Source organism: Eurosta solidaginis, chromosome 4 (genome assembly GCF_040869045.1).
Source record: "Eurosta solidaginis isolate ZX-2024a chromosome 4, ASM4086904v1, whole genome shotgun sequence".
In the NCBI taxonomy this organism is placed as follows: domain Eukaryota; kingdom Metazoa; phylum Arthropoda; class Insecta; order Diptera; family Tephritidae; genus Eurosta; species Eurosta solidaginis.
Window position 1 is genome coordinate 274,169,315 of NC_090322.1, and position 22,241 is coordinate 274,191,555.

The 22,241-nt window shown below is 37.3% G+C and overlaps 1 protein-coding gene across 8 annotated transcripts in view; it reads left to right on the forward strand.

Moving 5' to 3' along the window:
• Nucleotides 1–22,241, forward strand: part of AdamTS-B (ADAM metallopeptidase with thrombospondin type 1 motif B) — a 73,682-nt gene that overhangs the window by 39,855 nt on the left and 11,586 nt on the right. For all 8 annotated transcript variants that reach the window (XM_067786267.1, XM_067786266.1, XM_067786268.1 and 5 more), the window contains 10 exons: nt 3,757–3,873; nt 3,939–4,079; nt 4,147–4,721; nt 12,640–12,738; nt 12,818–12,931; nt 17,723–17,869; nt 18,159–18,414; nt 21,623–21,807; nt 21,887–22,014; nt 22,079–22,206. In XM_067786267.1, coding sequence (XP_067642368.1) covers nt 3,757–3,873; nt 3,939–4,079; nt 4,147–4,721; nt 12,640–12,738; nt 12,818–12,931; nt 17,723–17,869; nt 18,159–18,414; nt 21,623–21,807; nt 21,887–22,014; nt 22,079–22,206 — 1,890 coding nt within the window. The remainder of the gene's footprint in view (nt 1–3,756; nt 3,874–3,938; nt 4,080–4,146; nt 4,722–12,639; nt 12,739–12,817; nt 12,932–17,722; nt 17,870–18,158; nt 18,415–21,622; nt 21,808–21,886; nt 22,015–22,078; nt 22,207–22,241) is intronic.

A 22,241-nucleotide genomic window follows, 5' to 3' on the forward strand; every position in this document is an offset into this window, starting at 1 on the left:
AACATTATTAAACGTAAGGTTTATTTACAGAAAAGTTAATTTAAAATGGAAAATAACATATTTTTAAAACTTTCACGAGACATCAAAAAATCAATACAATAATTATTACTGATTGAGTTAATAGCAATTAGAGCGCGAGTGATCGGGCCAATAAGTGCATAATTAGACCTAAACTGGTCAATTACAAACATAGAGTATTGACGCAAAGTCCGTGATGGAACATGAAAGTTCAAAGACTCTAACAGTATTGAGCAATCCATATTGCCATTGGAAATATCATAAATAAACATTATAGATGTAATTACTCTTCTACTTTCTAATGTGTGAAGATTAATTAGCTTACACCTAGAGATATATGGAGGAAGAGGCAGAACGAAGTTTATATCGTATAAACAGTACTTCATGAATATTTTTTGCACACGTTCGATTCTCTTATTGTGTACCTCATAATAAGGACTCCATATTATGGAACCATACCCAAGCCTTGACCGTACAAAGGCATTGTATAATAGTTTTTTAGTATATGGGTCCTTAAATTCGGATCCATTTCTTTTAATAAAGGCCAGTAAGGAATATGGTTTGGGGATAATAAAATTTAAAAGACGAATAAAATAAAACACCTAAATCCCGAATTTTATTCACCCTAAGTAACGGCCTATTAGAGACATAGTAAGACGAAATCAATTGTTTACATAATTTTGAATAAGTTATGTAATAACATTTGTTGGCATTCAGCGCAAGCTTATTTTTACAGCACCACTCATTAAAATTATTTAACTCAGATTGTAGTATGAGAGTATCAGACTCGTTCTTGATTCCGAAAAAAATTTTCAAATCATCAGCGTAAAGGAGATAATTGCATTGCTTGAAACAAGCACTTACATCATTGATAAAGAGAATAAAGAAAAGCGGGACAAGGATACTACCTTGGGGCACACCTGAGTTCGCTACGTAAGGTGATGACTTTACGTTGTCAATAACAACAAAATTTATCTTATTGGATAAGTATGAATAAATCCATTGTAAAAATGGTGAGTGGAAACCCATTTTTCGCAATTTAGCCAAGAGAGCTTTGTGCGAAACTCTGTCAAAAGCTTTGGATATGTCCGTATATATGCAGTCAACTTGACAACCATGAGTAAAAGACGAGATGCAGTAATTCGAAAAAACGACCAGATTAGTTACTGTTGAATGCCCCGGAACGAAGCCATGCTGACATGGGCAAATATAACGCTTAACTGCGGACGATAATTTAACCATCACAGTTTTCTCAAAAAGTTTTGAAATTACGGGGATCTTCGATATTGGCCGATAGTTTGTAACGTAAATTTTACTACCACTTTTGTGAATAGGTTGAATAAAATTAGTTTTCCATTCATCCAAAAAGATACCAGGCTTTAATGATAAATTAAATATATGCAACAAGGGCTCTGCAACGGAAGCTACACATTGCTTCAGAAAAAAAGATGAAAATTCTTGATAATCACATTGCTTGGAGCTCTTGATCGTCTGAATACTTAAGATAATATCATCAATATCTAGAACTAATGAGGAGAAGTCGAAACAAGACGTTATTTCATTCAACATATCCCCGGTCTTTCCACAGATCATCAGTAGCAAAGTTTAGTAAGACACAGACAACGGTATTGTTGAAACCGATTGTTTTCAACTAATGAAATTCCAAAACGATTCAGGATTCGATGTGATATTATTTTCGAAATTGAGAATATATCGATTGTACAGAAACTTATCAAGACAATTAAACTCCTTCACGTAATTCACATATTGTTGCTTGAGTTCGGGACTTCCTGATTTTTTAAAAATTTTATGATATTTATTACGCAAATTTTTTAGAGTCCTTAAGCTTTTGGTATACCACGGCAACTTGTTAACCCTTGCCGGGAAACGAGGAATATTAATATTCATTATTTCCGAGATATTACTTTTGAATAAGTCAAAGCAGTCTGAAAGATTGCGATTACTAAAAGAGACTGCCAGTCAATATCTGAAATCAAATTATTGATCAAGGCAAAATAACATCGGCTATAATTGAAACCAACTTCATTATTGAGTTTAATATTTCCAAATTCATAAACCTTAATCTCCAATGTCAATGGTACATGATGTTTATCAGTATTAGATAACGGGCAGAGAGAACAGATTAAATTATAATTAAGATCATTACTAACAAATATAAAATCGAGGGTTTTACCTAACGTATTTTCAAAATCATTGATTTGAACTAACAATCAATTATAAAAATTATCAACTGAGTACTTTTCACTAGCTTGATTAACATTAGTAGGTATGAGTGTCTTCTCACCTGGAAGATAATTCCATACGATTTTATTTAAGTTAAAATCCCCTAAAATACAAAATGTAGAATACAAGTTAGTGCTCGAAACATGCATTATATTATTAACGTGATTTTCATAAACACTATCTGCACTATTTGTTGTATATGAGAAACACTGACAAGTAGACATTCTGTTTTGTCTTTAATACTGATTATAAGCTGATCAATAGAATTATCATGATATTAAGAGGAACCTCCGAGGTTTGGAGGCTTTTTCTTACAGCAATTAGTCCTCCACCTCGATAAAGTCCTGTACTTACACCATCACGATCTTTGCGATATATATTATACAAATTTTTATCAAAAAACTCATTACTAAAAAAGCCCGCAGTAAGGCACGTCTCAACAAGAACTATGAAATCGTAGTCTTCACTAGAGGTAGCAGCAAATACACCAGAGGCCTTAGTATTCATGCCTGATATGTTTTGAAAATATATTGATATTGAGTTCTTTAAAGAGAGAGTTTTCACTGAGAGCTTTTCCCTACAGAAATATACTCGGAGTGCTTGCCAAACACTGCCGAGGGGCAACCCCGCTTAGAGAAATTGTATTCTAGTTGAAAACTTGTTTACAAAATTTTGATGTTGCTTTTCCAGGGGCGTGAACCCAGGATCTTCGGTGTGGATAGCGGAGCACGCTACCATCACACCACGGCGGCCGCCAATAAATGTGACATACAGTCTTCAAAAAAATGCAGTATATGGGGTCTATGAAGCTAATTAATGACACGGGAAAGACTCTTAATGGAACCATATAAAAAGCAAAATATGCGCTGTTTATGAGCCCGTAAAGAGTCATACCGGACTACCATCGCAAGAAGGGAAACGCATTCTTTTCGGACTCCTAAATGAGCTCAAATTGAGCGTAAGTGCTTCGACTTAGAATACTTTTCTGAATTCTTTATCAGTCCGAATGTTTGCTGGGATAGTTATTAACAATTTTCTCATAAACATTTTTGCTTAGTGCTCAAGTTGATAGCTAGCATACTTCTTAAATCTCAAGCATTGTTTCTAAACAGTGGTTGAACTTGAGAATCATAGCGTTCTCAACAAGACAGGAACTTTTTTATATATAAAAAAAAAATTGTTTCTCAAGTTAACAAAAAAATATTTCTCAGCTTATATTTAGGTGTGATTCTCTTTGCAGCTGTATATTTTTGTGAAACTTCAGACCCTTATTAACTGAAGACCACCAGTATCCGTAATAGAACGTCGTGTACAGTTAAATTTTTTTTTTATTTCCGGTTTCAATTCAGTCATTTTTTTGCATTGGGGCATCGTATTGTCATAAAAAAAGAGCACAAGGAAAATTTTTCGTAAGGGTCCTTGAAAATGTAAAAATGCCCTGATATACATACATATTTACATATACAAACGTGCATAATTGTTTTATATAATTAGGTTGGTCACATTAGAACGAACAATCGTGAATACTACATTGAGCCCTCGAAGCACGATCGTGCAGACCTAATTGGACATCCTCATGTTTTATTTCACAGATCGTCTATTCCATCTAAGGTAATTGTTTTTTATTAAGTATAGTAAACATATTTGAAAATGGCTTCGAAATTATCTTTCTATAGAAACGCAATGATATTAAATGGCTTGCCAAGGAAAATGATAAGCACATCCAAAAACAAGGAGAATCTCTGATGAGTAATTGTGGTACCAAAGAGCCAAAAAGACAAAGTCAAACACGACTCGAATGGCAAGCTCAGGGAAATGTATGTAAAAGAAAATCTAATTAAAATCATAAACATTTTTTTATTGTTTCATGTTTCTGCATTTTAGGTGAAAATTCAAAGCAGTAGGAAATTGCGACGGCATTATTCGCATCAAAATAAAAGTTCATTTTACAAAATTCATAGGCGACGACATAGAAATTTCTACCAACGACATCATCGTCAGCATCCAAAGCTAAAAACCTCAACCAAATTCAAATATGAAACTGAACCAGGCCAGGAGATTAGGCCTTTTAAAGGCGACAATTTTCATTTCAATACGAATATGCAGAATAGTGCTGCTACACCAACAAATATTATTATATCCAACATTCAGTGGAAAGGTGATAAACAATCAAATTATAATGCGAAAAAAACTAAAAAACGTATAAAACGTTCCATAAGCAGCCCACGTCATGTGGAAGCTTTAATAGTGGCCGATGCCACAATGGTTGCCTTTCATCAGAAGTTGGAAACATATTTATTAACAATAATGAATATGGTGTCGGCATTGTATAAGGATCCCAGTATTGGAAATTTAATTGAAATTGTTGTTGTTAAGATGATTTTTTTGGAAGAATATGAAGCGCATCCAGATCTCAATTTAACGCAAAATGCTCAAAAGAATTTAGATACATTCTGTAGGTAAGTTATCTTACACAACAACAAAATATCAACGCAGTTTTAGAGACGCTGTATTAATTTACTAGTTTGCTTTTATGAATGAGTTTTGTTTATGTAGATATGTATATACAAATTTTATCGTTAAGCGTACGTATCAGACAACCGCATTTGTGCCTTTTCTTTCACTACACTTACTCTTCACTAAAAACTGTTGCTTAATGATTGTCACTTGTGCAGAACATTATATACATATCGTTGGCTTCGTGAGCAAACGTGCTAAGTTCACTTTTTTTAATTTGTCAGGAGGGACAAAAAACCTCTTCACCTGCATCTCTTACACACACATCTAAGCAAATGATGCAACAATTGGACAACCACGTCGATGACATTGCGATACTGACTGCCAGCCAGCTAAAAGTCCAATGTGCGATGCTCGATAGTAGTATCTGCTTCAACAGGTATGCATTAGCAATTGCCTCCAGATTAAAAAGCATAACGAAATGCTGCACAAGCGGTTCTGCTGCCCCGACAACTGTTTGCTGCGGCTCCGCCTCCTAGGCGATAGGGAGACTTCTCCGCAGCACATACTTGGGCCGTTCTATGTGAAGGAAAATGAGTAAAGAGTCGGTAAATTCCTTTACCTAGTCACGCCCGGTTAACCCCGTTATCCGAGAAAAGTACCCAATACTTGTAGAAGGGGAAAGCAGAGTCCCAGAGACACGCTTGTCACTCCGACTCAACTTCCATCCGGGTATTGTAACAGGTTAAACTCTTACTTATCCGGACTCAAACCTGACATACGCAATGTATGTCCTGCATGCGATGTGTCTCCACATGACACAATCCATTTTATCTACTGCGATGTGACTCTAACGCATATAACAGCATCTTCTTTGTGGTCCAAAACTGTTGAAGTTGCTAGATTCCTTGGGATGCCGTAAGACGATTCCGATGACTATTTCGAGTGCTAGTGTCTATCGAACGGGGGCGAAGTACTGTTGTAACAACCACAACAACATATATACATACATATTGGCACAAAACACATGAAACCTCTGGTCCGCAGGATAGGTGTATAATGTTACAGATATAAGTCAAGGTAATAAATGCGGTAAAAATATTATTAAATTCAATGAAATAAACTGAATAACGCAGTTTTCGCCCGGACTTAGCACGTTTTCTTATTAAAAACAATTTTTTTTGGACTTAGCACATTATACAGCAAGTAAGAAAGACATTTCGCTAACTTCTTTTTTGTATATGTATTTTAAGCTTTGCTATCGGCGGCCACCGTGGTGTGATGGTAGCGTGCTCCGCCTATCACACCGTATGCCCTGGGTTCAACTCCCGGGCAAAGCAACATCAAAATTTTAGAAATAAGGTTTTTCAATTAGAAGAAAATTTTTCTAAGCGGGGTCGCCCCTCGGCAGTGTTTGGCAAGCGCTCCGGGTGTATTTCTGCCATGAAAAGCTCTCAGTGAAAACTCATCTGCCTTGCAGATGCCGTTCGGAGTCGGCATAAAACATGTAGGTCCCGTCCGGTCAATTTGTAGGGAAAATCAAGAGGAGCACGACGCAAATTGGAAGAGAAGCTCGGCCTTAGATCTCTTCGGAGGTTATCGCGCCTTAAATTTATTTTTTTATTTATCTTACTGCTTTAAGATCTCAATTTTCATAAAAAGTGGACTTAGCACTTTTGCTCAGGAAGCCAACGATATGTATATATACTATTTATTAGAGTACAATTGCTGGTCGCCGTGATGTGGTGGTAGCGTGCTCCGCCTACTGAAGATCCTAGGCAAAGCAACATCAAACATTTAGAAACAACTTTTTTTTTAATTAGAAAAAACTTTTCTAAGCGGGGTGGAGCCCCGGCAGTGAATGAATTTTTGTCGTGAAAAGTTTCTCAGTGAAAATTCATCTGCATCTGTAAAACATGTAGGTTCCGTCTCCCCAATTTGTAGAAAAAAATTAAAAGGACCACAACGCAAATTGGAGGAGAAGCTCGGCCTAAAACCTCTTCGGAGGCTATCGCGCCTTGCATTTATTTATTTTATTTTACTATGGTACAATTGAGGGGGAAATGTAACGCGGAAAGGATTATTGATTATTGTTTTCTAAGAAACAATTTTAAAATTGTGAATATATCTACTTTGTTTATACCTATTTCACACAGAGTGTTAATGAAATAATTAGGTAAGTTTTCTACATTAAAGCCCTTATTGAACTCAATCTTCCATACAAAATACAAATTCCTAATAATCTCATTATTGCTTTATTGAATGCTTAATGGAATCAAAAAACTCGTACGTTTTAATTGATGAGTCGGGTTTTATATGATTCAATAAGGGTTGATAAGCGCAATACAAAGCCTTATAGCTTCAAAGCTTCCGAAACCTCATTGTCAACCTCACCTACGCGAGGGGAATCCTGTTACAAATATGAATGTATTATACACATATTTCGCAAGCGAGGCTCTGGCGACCCCAGAAGGCCTTGAAGGTTTCATATGGTCATACTAAATCGTTCCCGAGATGGTGGGGCTAGTACCTGAATGGTGCTTTGTTACCGAAACGTGCCGGATCAATATCCGGCAAAGGACCATCAACCTGAATAACACCCCCCAAAAACTTCGGGGAGTCTCTTTATTGTTAATAAAACATCAACAACAACAATCGGATTTTATTGTTACAAATGACAATCAATAATAAATATTGTTACGAATATTAGCAACACTAAGGGGTATTGCCATCTCTAAGCCGATTCTAAGCAGTGACTTGATGCACATTAATAATTCAATCATTATGTCTACACATATATACGAAGACGCAGCGGAAAAGCAACGCACAAACACATGCAGATATCTTATCTGAGATATGCAATATAATTGTGGAAGTGTCGCTCACAAACACACGCGCATGAGCTGTGAGAGAAGCTATAAAAATTGTGCATCTGTAGTTATAGCTGGGGAACTTATAGCAGATAACCAACTAGTAGATTCTAGAACAGAACCGCCTAGAAATGTCAACAAGTAAACCAAACAGTATAAAAGGCGACACCAGTTGACACTACTTGAATAAAGGCCATTTTGTATTATTAAATATTGGAGTTATTTATTCAACGGTTTAGTGATTCGAACTTAGCAGAAGTTTGCAAATAAGAGGATTTGCAGTAAATTCGTGTCAGAAGAGGAATTGTTGAATAAATTCTGGAGATTTCGAATACAACTTGGACATGGCAAAGTTAAGTGAATTGAAGATCCAGCAACTGAAGAAGGAGTTGGGGAGCCGTGGATTGAATACAACCGGCATTAAACAAGAACTTCAGGAACGACTACGACAGGCAATGGAATTAGAAGGAATTGACGTGGAAGAGTATGTCTTTCATCTTGATGGCGGTGAGACAACAAAATTGGAGGAGAAAAATGAAACACCGCAGACAATGGCGAACACAGAGACCTGAACATGGTATTGGCTGCAATATCGGCACAAATGTCCGAAATGTCATCACAAATATCCACCAACATGTCATCATAATTAGAGTCACAGGAGACACGCATGATATCAAAGATGTCGTCGCAAATGTCATCTCAGCTGGAATCGCAGGAGAACCGTATAACAGCGAAGATTGAAGCACTAGAGGCACGAATATCCGAAATGTCGGAGCAAATTTCAGCACAGATATCATCGCAGATCTCTGCTCAACTGGAAGAGCAAGAAGGACGTATTTTCTCGAAGTTGGAGGCGCAAGATACAAAAATTTTACAGTTTGAAAAAAAAAATCGAGGCCGAGGTGGATGCTTTGAGAGGACGTATCGAGCAGTTGCAACTAAATCGCCCAGCAGTTTCAACGAGTAATCCAAAGGTAAAAACACAATCCTTTGACGGTTCTGTTCCTTTCCAGGTCTTTAAGCTACAATTTGAGAAGACCATAACAGTGAACAACTGGAATGCTGAAGATAAAGTTGCTGCACTCTTCGTGGCATTGAAAGGACCAGCTGCCGAAATCTTACAGACTATTCCAGAGTACGAACGGAACAGTTATGACGCATTGATAGCTGCTGTAGAACGACGGTACGGAAGCGAGCACAGGAAAGAGATATATTAAATAGGGTTGCAAAACCGTTACCAAAAAGCAAATGGGACATTACAGGAGTTTGCTTCGGATGTTGAAAGGTTGGCTCATTTGGCAAATACGGACGCACCCGTGGAATACACTGAAAGGGTAAGGATTCAGAGCTTTATAAATGGCATACGGGACGTCGAAACAAAGCGAGCTGCATATGCAAACACAAAGCCAACATTCGCAGAAACAGTGTCACAAGCTCTGATTCAGGAAACAGCGTCGCTTCTGTGTAAGCTAATTTTCAAAGCACGTTGTGTGGAAGTAGAAAGGCCAGAGTGGGTAGACGCAATATTGGAGGCGCTGAAAGGATCGCAAAAGCGGAGTGAAAGAGTTATCAAATGCTTCAAATGCGGGAAGCCCGGTCACATTGCACGTCATTGTGATCTTGATCCTAATAGTTCCAACAATGTGGGTGGCCGTAAACGCAAAGCTGGAGGAGATGAGCAAGAGCGTGTCAGATGTAAAGAACGAAAACTTGCCCCAGCTATTCAATGTCCTGTGATATCTGTGTCGCAAATTGGAAGAAAATCGAGCAGTCTTGCCGTCAAAGGAAAGCTGGAGGACAAGGAGCGTGTACTGACTGTAGATACGGGCGCATCTCATTCCTTAATCCGATCTGACTTGGTCAACAGGAGAGTAAAACCGTTACCTGGAGCAAGGCTGCGTACGGTCACTGGCGAGTATAACCAAGTCCAGGGAGAATTGGTATCTGAGGTATTAATTGGAAAGATCATGGTTCTACACAAATTCATTGTGGCGGAGATTGTTGAAGTCATATTGGGAGTGGACTTCTTAGTTGACCATGACATCAGGATCGATATGCGGGGAAAGATTATGCGCTATAAGAACCAGGATGTGCCACTTAGCTTCAGTTTGGAAAAGGGGTTCAGCAGTAATCAAGTACTGGTGGAGAAGAGTCGACAAAGACCACGAAAGTCAAAGGTAAAAGTTTATGGAACGAATGGGCCAAATAAAGCGAAATCAAAAATACCTGCGAGAGAACCACTGGCTTGACAGAACCAAAGGGACGCACGAAAACGACTGAAGGAATTTTCCAGAAAGAATGCAAGGGTGATTTCAAGCCAGGGCGCACCACTGTTGTGAAACGTGGGAACGATACTGATTATGCGAAGTCAATCCGTCAAGCGCAAGCTCTGCGAACTAGTTCATTGGCCAAACAACAGAGTGCGAGGGAACGATCCAGGATAATGAGTAGTAAGATGAAACGCAGGTACGATGAGAACAATAATTCGGAAGGTTTCTTGGAGGGAGATTTGGTACTGTTATACAACCCTCACCGGCGGAAAGGTGTTCCATCCAAATTTCGGTGCAGTTGGGAAGGCGGGTACAAAGTTGTGAAGAGGATCAGTGACACCATCTACCGCATGCAAACCATTGGGAAACCACGAAGTAGAAGAGTGGTACATTTGGAGATGCTAGCGGCGTTTCGATCGAGAGATTTGTCTGATCGGACCGATCAGACTTAGGTGGAGGGCAGTGTTACGAATATTAGCAACACTAAGGGGTACTGCCATCTCTAAGCCGATGCTAAGCAGTAACTTGATGCACATCAATAATTCAATCATTATGTCTACACTTATGTACGTACACGCAGCGGAGAAGCAACGCACAAACACATGCAGATATCTTATCTGAGATATGGAATATAATTGTGGAAGTGTCGCTCACAAACACACGCGCATGAGCTGTGAGAGAAGCTATAAAAATTGTGCATCTGTAGTTATAGCTGAGAAGCTTATAGCAGATAACCAATTAGTAGATTCTAGAACAGAACCGCCTAGAAATGTCAACAAGTAAACCAAACAGTATAAAAGGCAACACCAGTAGAGGTGCGATAATCAGTTTTGATTAAGCACGCTATCTGTCGAGCAATAGAAGTGTTATTTTGACCATTTATTTTGGCCATTTTGCATTATTAAATATTGGAGTTATTTATTCAACAGTTAAGTGATTCGAACTTAGCAAAAGGTTGCAAATAAGACGATTTGCAGTAAATTCGTTATAATGTAATCAACTCGTTTTTCCTTCGACCTCTTTTTAGTAGATACTTCCAAAAATATTATTCGCAGATATAAAAAATTTAATGAATTTATGCTCGAAGTGATAAAGTAAATATTGTTTTTAAAAAATTATCAAAAAACAACCTGAGGTTTTAAATTAGTCTCGAAAAATTAATGAATTGATATCCTTCGATTGGTTTTGAGAAAAGTTTTTAAAAAGTTCACACAATTTAATCGTTCACAATAAACGCCTCTTAAAAATTAAAACGAATTTTTGTTTTTACAGCATGAAAGAGGGTTAAACATTTATATGTATGCTATATAAGACTAACAGCACCCTAAATTAAACAGAAATGTTCCCTTCTGCAAATAGAACCGTTTTTCACAATTTATACGTGAAACGGCATAGCAAGCTTTTGTGAATAGACAACTGGAAAAGACTCAGTGAAAATAAGGTATGAAAGACATAACTACTTTTGCTGAGTTTTTTCGCTTGACTCTTTGACAATGCCATAAGATAACAGTGAAGCGCCTTGCCACTTTCTTCGCTTTTACGCAATCACGTTCTTTGTAAATCGGTCCTAAAAGCGAACAAAGTCGCAAAATTTCTCGTTGTTATTTTAGCGCAGCAACTCGACCAACGCGTTCATGTTAATCCGCCTTAAAAAGCAAATATTTACTTCCCTTCGCAAGGGAGTACTCCAGGACTACTCAAGCTCTATCCCCATATTCGCAAGGTATCTTTACATCAGTTGATTTTCTGGTCGATTTTCTGACATTCAACCATTATCGCCTTGTAACTTTGGTTGATGTTACATAAATTGGCTGCTGTAAAACAGCCTTAACAAAAGCTAAAACAGTTTTTATTTATTGATACTGTTAGGGCGTTCCACTGAGCCATCCAGCTCTGGATCACGATCAAATCTCATTGGACCGATCCGGATCACTACTAAGAGATTTGGCAGCACTCAATTAATGTGCACACATAACGGGGGGCTGTTATGTTCAAAGTTTTCTTCACGAATCGCTCCATAAAATTTTACTTAAAAATTCAAAGCAAATTATCAAACTAATAACTAGTTCTTTAAACCATGCCACAAATCCGATATATTTTCCATATATAATTGTATGGGCTTTTGCACTTAAAAAAACTAGAGTACTTATGCTTAACAAAAGGGTCGGCAGTTAAAACATGTACAAAAAAGTCGAAAAAGCTACCAAAAAAGGCGTTTTGAGCTAAATAACAATCGCCCCAAGGCTGGTGTTAAATCATTTACTTCTGTCAGAAGCTTTGTCAAAAACAATTGCACATTATGTTGTGGTTCTTGTATTTTTCATATTTTGTTGTAGATACGCAAATAAAAAATTTACAGGATTTTTATCATGGCTTAAAATGAATATAATGTAACTATTTTATGACCTTAATAATTTGGTTTTAGACTTAAAGTAAAAATTTATAGTTGCCAAGTGGAAAACATGTTATATATAGGATGCCCAAGTGCATATACCTGGAGGTGCAGCCAAGTGAAGAGGGTAAGCTGTCAAAAATTTTCCATAAAAAACCAAATCAGCAGAGTAAACCTGTTGATCCAAAATTGATCCTGATAGATATTATGCAGCGTTTGCATTTTACATTTTAGTCGGTATCTGGATCAAGCTTCCTTGGAACGCAACTTGTGTGTTCGTATGTCTATTCTCGTAAAGAAATTGATTTTTTTTATATAAAAATGTTTTAACATGATTGCACGTATAAAATTCAAATATTAAAAATGACTTCTTTCGTTTAACCCCCAGATGGCAGCATAAACTGAATACCGTTAACGAAAACGATCCCTATCATCATGATGTAGCCATTCTTATTACACGAAAAAATATCTGCGGCAATAACTGCATGTAAGGCAAAATTAAAAAGATATTGAGTGGTTTAAGTTTTTGCTTTTCATTTACAATAAATATTTCTTCGGATTAACAGGACACTCGGATTGGCCAATGTGGGTGGGATGTGTAAGCCTAAGCAATCTTGTAGTGTTAACGAAGATAATGGCATTATGTTGTCGCATACAATCGCACACGAATTGGGACACAAGTAAATTTATTATTTATTGAAATTCATATGGCATTCTATAGAACAATATTTAATGACCATTTTTGCACAGTGTACAAAATGAAAGTAAAACGGGGTAGTGCAGGGATTTCATACATATGTATACGAAGGATAATTGAACGGTTACAAGTTTAAACCTAAATTTGACACCCTTTTCTACTACATAAAGGGAGTACTAAACCAAAACGCATAAAGGGACTCACAACAAGTTTATAGATAAATGAAAAAAGTGTACAGCCTAAAAAGGAGGCACATAATTTTTATATTCATACTAGCAGACCCGGCAGACGTTGTTCTGCCCTAAATTTGGTATATCTGCATACATTTTAATAAGCTTTTTCCGTCTAAATCTGCCCTCGCCCCTCTACACTTTTTCCTAATCTTTGTATTCACTCCTCCCTCCGTATTTTTCGCTTCATCTATCTCCATCTTCGTCTCATTCTATCTCTTTCTCAGTCTCCTTCTCTCATTTCTCTTCTCTCAAGTTTTTATCATTCTTCTTCATATCTTATTGCCAGCCCCAGAGGGTGGTATGTATTTTGTTCCAGTCCCATTCCGAGTCTCAGTCCCCGTCCCACTCCGAGTCTCAGTCCCCGTCCCACTCCGAGTCTCAGTCCCAGTCCTAATCGCAGTCCCAGTCCGTCTCTGGTCTACTTCCCGGAAAAAAGCATCGTAAATACTAATATAGGCAAATTTATATACCAAATTTCAGGCAAATCGAATAGGACGTATGTAAATAGGTATGTGGGTATTATTAATTCATGACTTTATTTCGGATTCGCATGCATATTTATCAGTTTTGCCAGGTTGATGCGACTAAATCGAATATCACAATGAAAATTACTTAAAAGCTCTCAGCAACAGTTTTCATTTGATATCCAAAATACACACACATTCTAGGGGTATCCGGGTCCATGTTTTGGCCTATATCTCGAGACCCTAGTCACCAGTAGGTATGAAAACTACCCTGTAGTAACGCACTCATCAACAGTTTTCCTTTGATATCCATATTGTATAAACATTGTCTCGGGGTATCCGTGTCCACGTTTTGGCCTATATCTCGATACCCAAGACACCCAGCGGTATAAAAAATTATCTGTAGTAAAGCACACATCAACAGCTTAAATTTGATACCCATAATGTAAAAACGCATCCTAGTGTTACCCTGATCCACGTTTTGGCCTATATCTCGAGACCCTAGTCACCAATAGGTATGAAAACTACCCTGTACTAAAGCACTCATCAACAGCTTTCATTTGATATCCATATTGTATAAACACATTCTAGGGGTACCCGGGTCCACGTTTTGGCCTATATCTCGAGACCCTAGTCACCAATAGGTATGAAAACTACCCTGTACTAAAGCACTCATCAACAGCTTTCATTTGATATCCATATTGTATAAACACATTCTAAGGGTGCCCGGGTCCATGTTTTGGCCTATATCTCGAGACCCTAGTCGCCCAGGGGTACGAAAAATACCCAGTGTCAAAGTACTCATTATATAAACCTTCCCCGTGGAAAAATACATATATATACCAATTTTCATAATAATCGGTCCAGTAGTTTTTGAATTAATCGATGACATACATACAAACATTCATTTATATATATATAGATATATGGCTAAACCGATTTGGGATTTCAAAATCAACTAACCATCACCTCTCCTTCCTGTATCTTTCCTAAGAATTTCATGGCAATCTTTCTATCCGTTCTCGAGTTATGGAGTGACAATCAAAATGTACACTTCTTTTTATATATATAGATGGGAAATAATGTTATTTAATTAATAATTAGGAGTTAAGTACGAAAATGAAGATAATCTCACCCCTATTCTGCATTACAAGTCCGTTTCAGTTCTCCGCTCCGTTTGAGCTGAAAGTAGGTATCCTGAGTTCCGCTTGAATTGAAAGAAGAAGAGGAAGAATGAACGAATTTTCGAAATCAGCTGTATGTGAGAAATTGATGAAATTAGAACACAATAAAATAAAGAAATATATGTGAAAAATTTATAAATTAGTGAATATTTCGTTATTTAACATTTATTTAACATAAATAAATTATGGAAACATTAGACGTTGCAGTTTTAATTGAAGAGGAGCACAATGCGTCCCACAATGTAGACGTGAGAGTGGAAAGACGGAGATTGAGGAACATCAGTGATTCATTAAGGATGAGCGATGAATTGAAAGTTGGTGCTGAAAGTGCTAAACCTTCATACATGTTAAATATTTTTAGACTTAAAAAAACTTTAGGTTAAATAAAGACGCATTTAAGTATGTCTTGGATACATATATTTGATGCAGAAGTTCCGAGAAATACTTTGACTTCCTTAACAGCAATTAACCGCGTAATGGCTGCTTTGAGGTTTTTTGCTGAAGGCAGCTACCAGTATGGTGTTGGTACAGATTACAATAAGGCGATGGGTCAGTCAACCGTTTCCAGGTCACTACCCTATTTTCTGGATCTAACGGAGCGACGGCTTTATCCGGAGTGGAAAAAATTTCAAAACAGTGAGGAGGAAAAACTGCAAGCGAAGCAAGAGTTTCATACTACGGCTGCCTTTCTAGGTGTAGTAAAGAGCGTAGATGGAACACATATTAAAACATCTCAAGAAGATTTCCTTTACTATAACAGAAAAGGATTTTATAGCATCAATGCTATGGTGGTAAGGATAACATTTTAATGATGTTGAAAACGATGCAACCTCTTTCCAAAACGCCTGCACTTCTTCTTTAGGCCTTCTTGAGAAATCTTGTGCAATGTCTCTTTTTGTCGACAGCATTTTCAACAATTTTTCGTATTGCTCTGGTGTTGCACTTGTTGTCCTGCAAAACCACAAAAAATAAAAAGTTTGTCTTAAAATAATTTTTATAAACATCAATGTATATATATTTTACGTACATATTTAAAAAAAAAATTGCGCTTTAAAGCCCGCGGAAATAAAAATCAAAACAATCTCCGTCAACTGATTTGCAACTGAGAAAAACGGAACTCCGCTCGAAGTGTAGGATACGTCGAATCGATATTTTCGAAGTTGGACTGAATGAAAACGGAACGCAGAATAGCAAAGTTACCAAACTGAGAAAATTTCAGTTCAGTTCGAAGTGCAGAATAGGGCTGATTATATGTAAACTAGGTCTAAGGAGTATACTAGTACTCCACAACTTTCCCCATTCATGTAAGTAAAACACAATTTTCAACTCAAAAAATGTAAAAGTTGCATAAAATTTTATCATTTTGCTACTAAACGTACTTTTTGGAATTTTCCAGAATGGCTTAATTTTCTGTTCTTTACTTCGCATAAAGATTATTAAATAGCAATTTTTGTTGTTATATCGGCCTACTGATTTTAAGATCGCGGGTTCGAATCGAGCTCAAGGCCTAACAATAATTTTTTATCATTATTATTGTTATGATAAATTTTTTCTTAATTGAAAAAATTTTTAAATTAGAATAGAAGAAAGAAAAAATTTAGACAACTGCCAAAGCTCGTTGTATAGATCCATTTCGGGAACTGCTAAATTTCTTCATCGGCAACGTTTAGGCGCCGCTGCTATAACCATTCAGCCATCACAGCGGTTTTTTGTTTGTCTTCATTAATCCTACTTTTATTCTGGTTCGTGCCAATTGATATTCACAACACTGCGACATCTGTTGCTGAATGGATGTGAAAATTGGACTTGTTTGATGGCAATGCTGCCATAGTGTCATATTTTATTGACACTTTTCCCCGTGCTCTGGGATGTATTAACAATTTGTGTTGTTATATCGGCCTACTGATTTTAAGATCGCGGGTTCGAATCGAGCTCAAGGCCTAACAATAATTTTTTATCATTATTATTGTTATGATAAATTGGTTATAGCAGCGGCGCCTAAACGTTGCCGATGAAGGAATTTAGCAGTTCCCGAAATGGATCTATACAACGAGCTTTGGCAGTTGCCTAAATTTTTTTTTCTTCTATTCTAATTTAAAAATTTTGTCAATTAAGAAAAAATTTATCATAACAATAATAATGATAAAAAATTATTGTTAGGCCTTGAGCTCGATTCGAACCCGCGATTATTAAATAGGTTTTAGAAAGTGGTGTTATATCCCATCCATATTTCAAAAAAAGTTAAGGGTGCACTTACTGCGTTTTGCTTTGGAGCTCCTCATATATGACCAAACAAATTTGGTTTAAAATGTAAATTATGCCCGTCTTTCCATATGCCGGTCAATGAGAACTGGGTTGCTTGCAGTTATAAAAAAAAATCTAGAACCGGTAGCCTGGTTTCGTACCGACTTGCCCTGGACCGCAGTAGCTTGCTCTACTGAACTATCACATTTGTATTATACAACTATCATAATACCTTACATGTATAACAAAATGTTGTGAAAAGGAATCTATGAATTGCAACACATTTCAAAAATGAAATTTATCATTTTTAGTTTTCCAGCAAAAAATTTAAACTTTTGGGTTTTGTTAGTAAACTAGAAATATTTACGATCAAAGAACACTCTGCGAATATTTTGGAGAACTTTTTTTATTGTCAATATCCTTTTTCCGTTTTCAGCCATACGCCAATTCTGGCCAATTTTCAAAGTACATAAAAATTTAATTTTTTTCTTTAACTTAAAATTTAAAAAATTAAAAAATTTTCCAAATAATTTTAAACCCTAAGAAGTTATAAACAAAATGGGGGTATATGGTTGTACTATATAAATAGCTATATGAAGTAACTAACTAACAATTTTTGGTCTTATTTTTATATTTACGCTCGTCATAGCTTTGGTATGTTCCATGATACTGCAAAAATCGGCTGCCATCCTCGCATTGGCTCCATAGTGCACATCATGACGCCCACCTTTGGCGCTGATACATTGCAAGTTTGCTGGTCAAATTGTAGCCGTAAATATATAACACATTTCCTTGAGTAAGAATGTATTGCCATACAAAATATGAGAATATTGACGCAAAAATGGTGTAACCCAAACATTATATTCGTCGTAGTTCTGATTGAAAATAAATGGCGTTAAATGTATTATTTGTACTTTGGTGATAAAGTAGGACACGGGCGCACCAAGAGTGGCTTAAGCGGAATGCTATGATTCTATCTAGCCTGGAGTTACACCAATTTGGGCTGATGTGTTATGTGATGAAATTGTGTATCTTTTATTATTTTTATCGATAATTTTGTATTGTTTTTCTGTCGTTCGTTGCAGTCAAGGTTTTGGCGATTGTTTAGATGATGCACCAACACCCGTTAATAAGTATAATTATCCCGCTTTACCACCAGGAGTACTTTTCGATGCCGAACGACAATGCCGTTTACAGTTCAATCTAACCGATACCGATGCCAATGCATCATCGTGCACATCTCTAAATGAAATTTGTTCAGCACTATGGTGCCGTGTTAACGGTGAATGTGTAACAAATATGCGACCGACTGCACCGGGAACCAGTTGTGGTGATGGAAAGGTGAATTCTTAAAGTTATCACAATATTTATATGAATACACACCCTGTGGGGAAAATCTTTAAATTAAAACTGGTGCGATTTTAATGAATTCGGAACTAGTATTAGTTCGCCCCATTTCTTTTCAATTATTTCGACTGGCGAATTCAATATGGGGATGTCCTAGGCGGTGAACATTATCCCCTTTGCATTACGTTTTCTTTAGTTCCGAATTATATACAAATTTTCACTTTAGAACTATTTGGTTTGTTGCTATTATTTCATTGAATCCGAACCAGACTGAACTTCAACAAGTTGCTTCTAATACTATTTAATGTAATTTTTTGATATTTCCGAACCACTCCATAAATGTCTGCATTGTAAATATCAACTCACATTTTAGATAGTTCTGATCCAGGCGAAAGTTCGAAATATTTCAGCTGGAACCTTTTTCCACAGAATATATTACATTGCGGTGCAACGGATTAAGGCATGTTTAATATGAATTGACTCAAATGTACGTAAGTTGCTTGTCATTGTCATAGTGAACTATGTCGAATCTAGATACTATCGAACTAGTGCTTATTTGGTACTTTATGTCTAGTTCTAAGCCCGACATTTTTATCATAACTGATTTCACTAAAGGGTATGTTGAAAGATCTATGACTAAAAAGATAGCAGCAAATTTTCAGCTGATTCCTTCTTTTTTATTTCGTTAATGTGGAAAAGTCTTTACCGCAAAATATTTAGAAAAATTTCGGAAGTAGAGAAGTTTTTCAAACATAGTCACGAAAAATATCTAAAACAGTATCAAGTGCGCAGAAAAGCTTGCAACATTAAGTACCATTTTTTCTTGTTTGGCGCGAGGACTGAAAAATGCCTAATGCACCATAAATGCTGCCGTCGCAGCAACCGTTTTTCCGTAGACTAAAAAATAACCCCAGTTTTGGAAACGTTGCCCACCCGGTACCACTTTCGCATTACTTAAGGGTGGCGTGCCATATTTCTCATCTTTTAAGAGGCTACTGTTGTCCCTGCGTCCAGGTTCCCGCTATTTTCTCTCACTGTCGATTTAACCGCCACTGATTCGCCTGCTCAGTGCAGCATTCATTCCTGTTGCACATTTGTGATACTAAATTTCTCGTGGTAGGTTCCTACCAAAAAACTCTATGCAAGGTGATTCTTTCCTCGTGGAAACGGGGGCAGTGGAACATGACGTGTTCTGCGTTTTCTAACTATTTGATACACCTTGGGCAAAGAGGATCTTTCTCTTTCCTATGCTTCCGTAGTATCAGCGTGAGATGGTAGTTCAGTTCGCCGTGCTTCCGCTCATTCGATTGAGCTATGACCCAAACTAACGTGAAGGTTCAACGCCCTATATTCGAGGCCTCCCACCGTTCTTGCCACTTAGCCATTGTTTGTCTCGTTGCTATTTTCTTGGCGTCTTCAGATGGTCACTCGATATTATTGTTATACAGATTGGCCATTTCGCTTGCCAGCAAGTCCACTGGGATTTACATGGTTAGGACCAGGATCGCGGCGTCGGACACCGTCCGATAAGCACTTGCTATTCTTAAAGCTGCAAGTCGGTATGCTGCTAATATATCATTTTGATGGGTCCGTTTAGATCCGTACCACCCTGGTGCTGCGTATAGTATTATGGAGCTGGTTACTTTGGAAAATAACTTACGGGTAGCTTCGCTCGGACCGCCAATGTTAGGCATTACTCGCATAAGTGCTTCATTAACTTTGGTAATTTTCTTTTCCACCGCTCTGAAGTGCTCTTTGAAAGTTAACTTAGAGGTCAACGTGCACTCCTAAGTGTTTTAGAGATTTTTTGGGTTGATTTGATGATCCCCAACAGTTAAGACTAACTCGTTTGCCGACTGTTTGGAGCTTACTAATACCACTTCTGTCTTTTGGCTAGACAACTCCAGTCCCGTATTTGTCAGCCATTCCTTTATTCTTCCTGCGGTGTCATTTCATAATGCTTGACGCAGATCCAGTTTCTTGGCCACTACTACCACTGCAATATCATCAGCCTATCCCACAATTTGCGTGTTTTCTGGTAGATCAATCTTTAGCACCCCGTCATGCATTGTATTCCAACGCATCAAGTATCATATGGGCATAACTAATGACTCATAAGGAACAACCGTATTAGACCTATACTTTTACATAATACTTAGGCGGTTATTCCTTATGACCATGTGGTTCTTAATGTTACATTCCTTTCTACGCACTTTATTATGTTTTAGATATTTTTCGTGACTATGTTTAAAAAACTTTTCCACTTCCGAAATTTTTCGAAATTGGTTTAAATATTCACTTTTCTCCACGTCCGCGCTGTCTGTTGAAAACGGCGTACGTCGTGACGGTGACGGATTGTTCATGTTTAAGCCATAACAGACATATGCTCTGTGGTGTCTGATATTTGTAAATTTGTTTGCATTCGACACCACATAAACTTTGACTTTAAGTCTGAAAACAAACTATTAGGTCGATAGAATAATTATATTATATTATTTTTAAACCATATTAGATTAATAGTTTTTCCGCTTAGAATACTTTTCTGTTTTTGGATGTGTTTAAACTGCCGACCCACGTTGTTTAGAAATGGTATTCTAGTTTATCTCTTCAGGTGCAAAATCCCATATAATTTTTGAAAATATATCGCATTGGTTTAAAGAACTAATAAATGTAAGGCGCGATAACCTCCGAAGAGATTTAAGACCAAGCTTCTCCTCTAATTTTCGTCGCGCTCCTTTTTTAATTTTCCCTACAAGTTGGTGGGATGGGACCTACTTGTTTTTATGCCGACTCCGAACGGCATCTGCAAGGCAGATGAATTTTCACTCAGAAGCTTTTCATGGCAGAAATACACTCGGAGTGCTTGCCAAACACTGCCGAGGGCGACCCCGCTTAGAAAAATTTTTTTCTAATTGAAAAAACTTGTTTCTAAAATTTTGATGTTGCTTTGCCCGGGGTGTGAACCCAGGATCTTCGGTGTGGTAGGCGGAGCACGCTACCATCACACCACGGCGCCCGTGAGCTTTAAACTAAAATTTTAGGGGGTGAAAAAAAGTTTGTAAATAACAGGCACCCTGTGCTTCCAACCTTCATAAAACTGATCCGGATCTTTCCAGTGAAGTTTGGTAGTGATCCAGAGTTGCAAAGCAAATTGGAACGCCCTTATTATTTATGTATATGTATGTATGTATGGGTTTTGCAGTGGTGTCAAAATGGCAAATGTGTCCCAAACGAACAAGCTCCACCTATTAATGGCAGCTGGGGCGAGTGGTCTGAATGGAGTGATTGTTCAAGAACTTGTGGTGGCGGCGTATCGATCCAGAAACGTGAATGTAATAATCCAGTTCCTGCGAATGGAGGCCTCTTTTGTATTGGTGAAAGAAAAAGGTGCGCACATACACACACACACTCATACGTATGAATTTGCAAATTTACGTTATAAAATTTAACCATGGAATTATTGTAGATATAAAATATGTAACCACGAACAATGTCCGGCTGGTGAAATAAGTTTTCGTGGAAAACAATGTTCAAAGTATAATAATGTATGCTATCAGGGTGTCATCTACAAATGGTTACCATATTTCGATAAGAGTGAGTAGCAACGCTCAAAATTTTTTAAATTTCATATGTAATTCACTTATTTTTTTGTCACTAGAAAATCCGTGTAAGCTTATGTGTACTGATATTGATGATACCATAATAGCGAATTGGGGCGAAACGGTGGAGGATGGCACACCTTGTCGTGTTGGTAGCAAAGATATGTGCATCGATGGAATCTGTAAGGTAAAATTGCCAATTTTGTAAAAGTTTTGTCACAA